Source organism: Sinocyclocheilus grahami, unplaced genomic scaffold, assembly GCF_001515645.1.
Source record: "Sinocyclocheilus grahami isolate Dianchi unplaced genomic scaffold, SAMN03320097.WGS_v1.1 scaffold19.1, whole genome shotgun sequence".
Taxonomy (NCBI): domain Eukaryota; kingdom Metazoa; phylum Chordata; class Actinopteri; order Cypriniformes; family Cyprinidae; genus Sinocyclocheilus; species Sinocyclocheilus grahami.
In genome coordinates this window covers 1,954,267-1,963,936 of record NW_015505198.1, presented here as the reverse complement: position 1 = coordinate 1,963,936, position 9,670 = coordinate 1,954,267, and the positions used below count along the sequence as shown (strand labels likewise).

The following is a 9,670-nucleotide window of genomic DNA, read 5'->3' as shown; positions in this document are numbered from 1 at the left end:
TATATATATATATATATAAAACAAAAAGTACCGATAAGAATACCGTTAAAGTACAGAATCGATAAGCAGTATCCGTAAGAGTAGTAATACCGTTAAAACCTTAACGATACCCATCCCTAATCCTGAGTCTTTTTCATTTAATATTTCAACAGCGACAACTTATTATTTCTTCAAGCTTGTATGAGATGTTGTTTTTACAATTCATGAATCTTATAAAACGATTCTCATGATTTTCTCATGATTTCCTGCACAGAACCTGAATTTGATCAGTATGCTGGTGGACAATGCAACTATAGGAGAATGGAACTTGCAGGGTCTCCCCAACGATGACCTGTCCATTCAGAATGGCATCATCGTAACAAAAGCTTCTCGTTATCCTCTGCTCATTGATCCTCAGGGCCAGGGCAAGATCTGGATCAAGAACCGTGAAAATAATAATGAGCTACAGGTACTGATTTGATACCAGTTTTAATCTAATTTGATTAAAGTTTGATTATATTATCATTACTGTAATTATCGGTGTAATTAAATCAATCAATGTAGCAACTTTGAATTAGTGCGATTTAGCTAAAAAAATTAAGCAAAAAGTCACTGCAACTATGTCAGCTACAATCCCCCCCATCAGGTGACATCACTAAACAACAAATATTTCCGAACTCACCTGGAAGACTGCCTGTCCCTGGGCAAACCTTTGCTCTTAGAGGATGTTGGGGAAGAGCTTGATCCAGTGCTAGATAACATACTGGAGAAGAACTTCATAAAGTCTGGAAAAACTTCTAAAGTAAGTCATGTGACTTCATGAATACATTCTGTAATTTTTTTTTACATTTCTAAACTTAATGCGATACTAGACACATGCCCGGTCTCAAAATTCTCTGGGCTTTAGAAGACTAAGCTAAGACATTTTCTCTTGTGTTAGGTAAAAGTCGGGGACAAAGAAGTGGATGTAATGGATACATTTACTTTGTACATCACAACTAAACTAGCCAACCCTGCATACAGCCCAGAAATCAATGCTAAGACAGCAGTGGTGGATTTTACAGTTACCTTGAAGGGTTTGGAGGACCAGTTACTTGGCAGAGTCATTCTCATAGAGAAAAAGGCAAGTCTGAGACAGTGTTATTTTAGTATCATAATATACTATTATAGTTTTTATTTATATTTTGAATTAATTTTAATATTTTTCATTTCAATTTTTGTCAAAGCTTTAGTCCTTTTATTGTCAGTTTTGTTTTTGTCTGTCATTTTTCATTAATTTTTATTTCAATTTTAGTTTGAGAGCAACTAGTTCAAATAAAATAGTATTGTATATGTATACCAGTGCTTCTCAAAGTCCAGACCCATCTCCATTTCGTATTTTAGGAGCACTAATTATTTCCTACTTTGATAAACGCATGTTAAACTTGTAAATCATTTGTTTAGTTTTTTTAATGTCTTTTTGGAGATGGTCCGAAATGAAAGCGAAGGCGAAATATTGAAACTTTTCCTTCTTGATATTTGTTGTCATGACATCTAGTGAGCGTATGACGTTTGACATAATCGGGCGACATTTCACTGCTAATATGAGTAATTTTTAATTTATTTATTTTTGTTATCACTTAGATTATGGACATTTGACTTATAGCAGTGTCCAGTGTTTCCCATACATTGAGTTATTTGTGGCGGCCTGTTCTAAAATCAAAACTGACCGCCACAAATAGATTTTCCAAAAGGATTCTACTTCGTTGAATAAACTGAGCACTGCACGTTTCAAAATTAAAATGCAGAGCGGATGGTTTTATATGAATGAATCATTGAAAAGAACCGACCGTCTTCAGAAAAGCTTTGATGCCATTTTCATTTCGTCTTTCCTAGCGTTTGTGAGTGCAGTGCTTATGGTTATTATGGGGGCATATTTTGGGGCAGTCATGGCCTAATGGATAGAGAGTCGGACTTGTAACATGAAGGTCGCCGGTTCGAGTCTCAGGTCCGACATTGTAGATGCAGGATTGTAGGTGGGGGGAGTGAATATCCAGCGCTCTCTCCACCCTCAATATCACGACTGAGGTGAGACCCTTGAGCAAGGCCCCAAACCCCCAACTGCTCCCCGGGCGCCACAGCATTGGCTGCCCACTGCTTCCGGGTGTGTGTGTGTTTGTTCACTTCTCACTGATGTGTGTGTGCACTTGGATGGGTTAAATGCAGAGCACAAATTCCAAGTATGGGACACCATACTTGGCCACACATCAGGTCCTTTCCTTTCCTTATTTGATTACAGCCGTTACCGGGGAAACTGCTATATGTCTGCTCCAACAGACATTAATTTGCATTTGCAAGTCTGTGGGAAACACTGGTGTCTGTCAACAAACATAAACAAAAAGCATGCTTCAGAACTGTTTTGAGAAGGTGCTTTGAGCTATGTATTATTACTATGAATTAGGCTACTACTACTATTACCATCTTGTACCCTGCAATAATCTTGTGACCTCTATTGCTGACTAACCAGAGGCCTGTTCTGCCTTTCTGAGGTGTTAGGTGCATTTCGGGGGAAGGGTCCATAGACCCTCGTAATTGGCCATTTGGTTAGGTGATGGGGAGTTCGATATTATTTGTTAAATATAACAAAAAGTTGTGTGTCTGATTGGTCCAAATGCTACAGTTTTAAGTAACTATAATAACACTGGTCTGATATACATGTTTTAAATCTAAATAAATTAACTAGATATTGAAGTCAGAAGTCAGAAAGAGTTTTATTGCCTAGTATGTTTGCATTTATGTTTGAATTTGTTCTGGTGACAGAAGCTTCCAGTACACAGAGATAACAACAAAAATGTGCAATCAATCAATCAATAATGTAGCTTTTAGATGTAATATTGATTTAATCAATTATTTTCCAATCAAGGAAATGGAGGCTGAACGTGTGAAGCTCTTGGAGGAAGTGACATCGAACAAGAGGAAGATGCAGGATTTGGAGAGCAATCTTCTGTACAAGTTAACCAGCATTCAGGGCTCTCTAGTGGAGGATGAGTCTCTTATCGAGGTGCTCAGAGTCACCAAGACTATAGCACAGGAGGTACTTTCTTCAATTGTAGCCATGTACTTTTAAGCTGATTTATAAAACTGACTTACAATTGTGTTTTGATAGCTAAAATCTCCTGCCATCCCCTAGGTAAGTCAAAAGCTAGCAGTTGCTGCAGAGACTGAAATTAACATCAACCACACTCGAGAAGAGTACCGTCCAGTGGCCACCAGGGGGAGCATCCTCTACTTCCTGATTGTGGAGATGAGCCTGGTCAATGTGATGTACCAAACTTCACTACGCCAGTTTTTGGGCATCTTTGACATGTCGATGGAGAAGTCGCCAAAGTCCCCCGTTACAGCTAAAAGACTAGACAACATCATGGAGTACCTCACATTTGAAGTCTTCCGCTATACTGCTCGGGGACTTTATGAAGATCACAAGTTCCTCTTTACACTGCTTCTGACGTTGAAAATAGACTTACTGGCCAAAAACGTTTCCCATAGCGAGTTTCAGACCTTCATCAAAGGTTTGATCCATAATGTTTTGCAGATAATGTTGTGTACTTTCAGTTTGCTGATTATCTCAATATCACAATTCATTTGAACAGCATTTAGCTTCAATTTAATCAGATAACAGCACACAGAAGCTACAATTGATGACCATTCAATACGTCTTGATATCCCCCACAATTCCCTGTAATACAGTCCATTTAAGAACTTATTTCAGGCCAAGTAATTATTTTTATTATTTTTTTTACCTTTTTTCAGGCGGAGCATCTCTAGACTTAAACTCTGTCGAGCCCAAGCCAAGGCGCTGGATACTGGACACAACATGGCTAAACTTAGTGCAGTTGTCCAGCCTGCCTCCCTTCACTGCTCTCCTAACCCAGGTGGCCCGCAATGACCGTGCCTGGAAGAGCTGGTTTGATGAAGGCACTCCAGAGGAGACTCCTCTTCCTGATGGTTATGACAGCCAACTGGATGCATTCCGCAAACTGCTGCTAATACGAAGCTGGTGTCCTGACCGCACCATTGCACAGGTGCATGAAAATCTTTTTTCTGGGTTTAAATACTTTCTTAAGATGCAGAGCAATGTTATTTTAGTGACATTACTGTACTGTTTTAGTATTGACAAATGTTTTTATGAATATTACTTTTTATTTTTAAATTTTTAGTTTTCCTTTTAGTTTGAAAGTTGTAATTTTTTGCTTCAGTCATTTTTATTAGTTTTTGTTTTCTAAAATATGTCTTGTTTTCATTGATTTTTATTTCAGTTTTAGTTTAGTTATTTTCATTCTGTAGTTTTAGTACTTTAACTTAAGTGAAATTTTATTTTTTATTTAATTTTTTTTATATTCTATATTATTTCTGTTAACATTTAATTTATTTAAATTAACACATTTTTGTAGTTTTAGTTTTAAGTAGTAATAATAATAGCACTGATGCAGAGTCAAATATATTGGTTCTACAGAGGTTGATTCAACATTGCTCTGTTTGTTATAGAACCAAATCAAGCTAATTTGGGGTTTTAAGATATCTTTAGACAAATATTGCAAACTTCATATAAAATAGTATAAAATAGAAAAAAATTATAAAATAGAAAACTGCAGATGAATTAGCATTTTCAAACGGGTAAGAACCTCCATTCACCCACCTTTTGTTAAATAACGACAAGTGGAGGTACTTTTTTTTATTATGATAGGGTCCCTTCTATTAATATTTTTTACTTTAAACTATAGGCTAACATACCAGTCAAAAGTTTTTGAACAGTAGGATTTTTAATGTTTTTTAAAGAATTCTCTTCTGATCACCAAGCCTGCATTTATTTGATCCAAAATACAGCAAAAACAGTAACATTTTGAAATATTTTTACTATTTAAAATAACTTTTTTATTTGAAAATAATCATTTATTCCTGTGATTTCAAAGCAGAGCTTTAGCATCATTAGTCCAGTCACATGATCCTTCAGAAATCATTCTAATATTCTGATGTGCTGCTCAAAAAACATTTATTATTATGATGTTGAAAACAGCGGAGTAGATTTTTTTCAGGTTTCTTTGATGAATAGAAAGTTCAGAAGAACAGCATTTATCTGAAATATAAATCTTTTGTAACATTATAAATGTCTTTATTATCACTTTTGATCAATTTAAAACATCCTTGCTAAATGAAAGTAATAATTTCTATAATATAAATTTTAAAAGAGCTTTTGAAATCAATGCATGGGAAACACTGGTAATGTATATCGAAATATCGTAAATGTGTTTAAAAATCATATCACCGTTATTGAAAAAAATTATATCGCGATACATATTGATATTGAATTATTGTCCAGCCCTACTTCTGACCTTTACAATATACCAGATAAATATTTATATTTTGTGCTCATAGTATGTTTGTACTCATACTTTGCTGTCTGATATCCAAACCTGATAAATGAGAAGAGTGCCTACTCCAATCTTTTGTAAGCTCTTAGAAGCAACTAAGTAAGCGTATATTCCCTTTCAAGACCCTCCAGTCTATAAAAAGATTCTGTGAAATGAATTTGAACAGCTGATCAGCCACTGAGCTCCAGATTGTCACTTAACATTCATAATCAAACCGGCCTGTTATGACGTTTAACGATAATGGGGTCACAAAATCTCTCAATACCACCTGCCCAGGTCACATTCATATAAAAAATAATGGCAAAAAATAAATAATTTATACTTTGCATAAAGAAAACAGTTATTTATTTGGGGTGGGAGAAAAAATCGATTCACCTAACTATCGCGATTCTTTTTAAAACGATTTAAAAATCGATTGGTTTACCTCAGAATCGATTTATATTTAATTATTTTACTTTTCCTAAGAGGTGGTTGGGAGAAATTAGCGCTTTTTTAATTCCAACAGAGGGCGAAATGTATAGGTGTGTGTGACTTGGAGCAGCACCTAAAGCACATAAAACTAAACATGACTAAAATGCTATGCAAAGTAACAGCACTTTATTTTACTCATTTTGTTTAACATTTGACTATTATATTCATGTGCAAGTTCAGGGTTTTGGTACTTGAAAGTTTCATGGTTCAAGGTACTTTAAATATACACTGTGTATGTGAAATAAAAGTTCAGAAAGATGTGATGCATTGTTTTAGTTAATATGACTCATCATATACAGTCTCTTTTATGGGTATAATCAAGTATTTTCCATTGTCTAGTCTTTAATAAGCAAACAAAAATCACTATGTAATATCGAATCGCAATAGTTATATAAGCGCAATACTCAATTATCGCAATATTTATTGAATCGGCACACAAGTATCGGGATAGTATTGAATCGGCAGATTAGCGTATCGTCCCAGCCCTATTATTTATCAAGTTATATGTTGCCCTGTGATGGACTGGCCATCCATCCAGGGTGTTTCCCTGCCGGGAGGGTGGGTGGGCGGGCATTTGTAAGCCTCCGGGCTTTCAGGGCTGGTGTGCACTGCCCACACACACACCAAATCGCGACTCTCAGCATCGGGAGTGCGTCAGGCAGGGGAACAACAGGGCTGGTAGACAGTTCAGGGTAGACTGGTAAGTCCGAGGAAGGTGGGAGGAGAATAGGCATGTCCGCATAAATATCTGCCTCCCAGACTGTTTGGTCCCCAGAGTCCAGGGGACGCTCACCCTCAGCGGTGGTGCAGTGGGCGGGGCTTTTCTCTAAGGGGCTTTTGCTCCCTTGCATCATCCACCGTCGCGTGCTCCGTTGCTGGCTCTCACACCTGGTCTGACATCACAGGCTCGGGCTCCGGGGCAATCCTCACGCTCAGGCGATGGCTCATCGGTTGTGGCTGGCTCTGACTCAATGTCAGCGGTGGGCTCGGGCTTGGGCTCCGTGCAGCGGGGTGATGGTGGGCTGGGCTCTGGGTCCGGAGTGGACCTAGCGAGATCCTCCTCAGGACCGACGGTGAACGGAGATCCGTTTCTCGCCAGTATCCACTCCACAAAGGTGGCGAAATCCTCTCGAGGGCCGTCTTCGGACGACGCCGCTCTACACGTGGTGTGATAAGCGATGTCCAGAAACATCAGGTGTATAAAGTACCTGAAAGCCATACTCAAGTAAAAGTACAGATATCTTACCAGAAAATGACTTTGGTAGAAGTTTAAGTCACCGTTTAGAATATTACTTGAGTAAAAGTATGTGATATTTATTGTACTTAAGTACGAAAAGTATTTTTTAAATCTTAAACGTACTTTAGTATTGAAAGTAAAAGTACAAGTAAATGCAAAATGGAAAAGAAGCAAATAAATATATATATAAAAAAAATTCATACACAGCTTGAGTAGAATAGGAAGCACTTCATCCAGTAACTTAGTGTCTTTCATTCCAACATAAGAAAACATTTCTGAAATCTGCATCTGAAGTGGCATTTAGATGTATTTACACAGTTTAATGTATCTCAGAGGGGACATGGATGCATTTAACCTGCAGTTACAGATGCATAAATAGGCCTAATGTTTTGTTTTTAACATAAAACGTTGAATACTGATATTTGAAATAATTTAAAACATGAAAAAAATAGTCGAAATGTGAAATTAAAACCGCCAGTAAGTGACAGCAAGTGACTGTTAATGAGTGAGTCATTGAGATTCAACCGATTCATTCAAACGACTGATTCATTCAGAAACAAAGCATTTGACTGTGTTAATGAGTGAATCACTGAATCATATTACACCGATTCTTTCAAAAAGCTGATTCATTCAATAAGTAAACACCATCCATTGCTCAGAGATGCAAAACAGTGCTGTGATCTTTGTTTGGAACTATTTTCGTTAGCAGAATTGAGCAAAAACAAGCAATATTATGCCTAAAATGTAAGTCACTTATTGCTTTACTGAACTTGTATAAAATGATTATTAAATGTGTTCATGCTGATATCTGCGGAAAAACGTTACTCTTTGTGTGTTATTGATTAATTTAACTATATTAAATTATATAAATATAAAAAGCATACAGAAGCATTTTTGCCGTCTACAGTTTAGAATGCCTGGAATTTTGAGTTTTAATAAACTAATAAATCAACGTGCGTGCACTCTGTGTGTGATTTGGAGATTACCTAGTAACCTAGAAGTTACTTGATAATGTCAGATCGCACATCATTACAACAACACTTACCATATTATCGCAGATGATGCTGTGTATCGCACACTCCAGACTCGACTTGAGTGGAAAATGAATCATCCGCGGTTGTGCGCGCACTTGTTTGGTTTGCACATGAGAAAAGGTGTTTTTATGAGTCTAACTTGCAAACACCATACCACTGAATCGTCAAACCTGCTTTCCTGCAGTCCGTGTTTTTCTGACTTCTGACTATTTTGTAGTAAGTAACGAATATGCTTCGGGGAAATGTATCGGAGTAAAAGTATACATTTTAATTAGGAAATGTAGTGGAGTAAAAGTTGGCAGAAATATAAAAACTCAAGTAAAGTACAGATACTCCCAATAAATACTTAAGTACTGTAATGAAGTATTATTACTTCGTTACAATACACCACTGGAAACAGTCTAGTATGGCCCTCGACCGATCTTTCCCCCTGCTCCAGCAGGAGGAGGAGGTAATCCGGGCGGGATAAGTGGTCGAAGGGGTCCATGGAAAAAAAAAATTAAATACTGTACGAAACATGGAAAACAAACAGAGCAGAAACACGCTGTTAGACTTTTTGTAGGTTGGGTCTTCTGTCAAGGTTACTACTGTGAGGAGTCAAGGAACGCGGAGACAAAGGAGAAATACGAATAACCGTCTTTAATAAACCAAAACCAGGGGTAACACAGGGCAGGCAGAAACACACACGTAGCACATTACATGGACGACACCGGACAAAGGAATCACAGGACAGACTACACCTTACATACTAAACTAAACAAGGGTAATTGACGAGACACACCTGAACCAAATGAGCACAATCAAACAAGGGAGAAACTGGGTCACGGGGAGCACATGGGGACAGAAAACACAACAAAACAGGTCCAGGGATGTGACAATATTATATGGTCTTTTTTTTTTTTTTTTTTGCTCTGTAAAATTATAGATCTTTAGCTTTGTTGGTAGATTGTCCATAATAAGAGTAGAAGGATTGAGGATGCTCCGGCTATAGTCATTTATAATTTGACAGCACAGGCCTGTTTAATGGGCATGGGCAGTGTTGCGCGAGTTACGTAATCAGATTAGTTTTTTCAAGTAACTAGTAAAGTAACGCATTACTTTTTAATTTACAAGAGAATATCTGAGTTACTTTTTCAAATAAGTAACGCAAGTTACTTTTTTTTTCCAATTTATTGATTGACAGCTCTCCTGTCCCCATGTTGAGAGAAATCAGAAGATGTTACTGTAGTTCTGTAATAAATATGAATATGCATTAATTCATCTCACTCACACACACACAAAAAAACACAGATTCAGTGTCAAAAACCGATTAAAAAAATAATGCAACTCAGAATATGACGTAAACCTGCAATAATTAAATGTTAAACAACACAAATATGCTTTATGTATTTAATCCCATTCTATTAACCAATGTCTTTGCTTCTGACCTTCGATGATCCAGTTCAACCGTACTAATAAGAAAAAATTACTCTAGACAAACATTTGTGTCTTTTTTATTTAGTGTGTTGAAATTACTCTTCTTCTGCATTCTACTGTACGGA

The 9,670-nt window shown here is 37.0% G+C and overlaps 1 protein-coding gene across 1 annotated transcript in view; it reads left to right on the top strand.

Moving 5' to 3' along the window:
- LOC107555322 (dynein heavy chain 5, axonemal-like) overlaps positions 1 to 9,670 on the top strand; it is a 75,527-nt gene that overhangs the window by 57,730 nt on the left and 8,127 nt on the right. The window contains exons 61-66 of the mRNA XM_016238083.1: positions 254 to 448; positions 626 to 781; positions 920 to 1,102; positions 2,882 to 3,052; positions 3,149 to 3,527; positions 3,769 to 4,040. Of these exons, the coding sequence (XP_016093569.1) occupies positions 254 to 448; positions 626 to 781; positions 920 to 1,102; positions 2,882 to 3,052; positions 3,149 to 3,527; positions 3,769 to 4,040 (1,356 nt within the window). The remainder of the gene's footprint in view (positions 1 to 253; positions 449 to 625; positions 782 to 919; positions 1,103 to 2,881; positions 3,053 to 3,148; positions 3,528 to 3,768; positions 4,041 to 9,670) is intronic.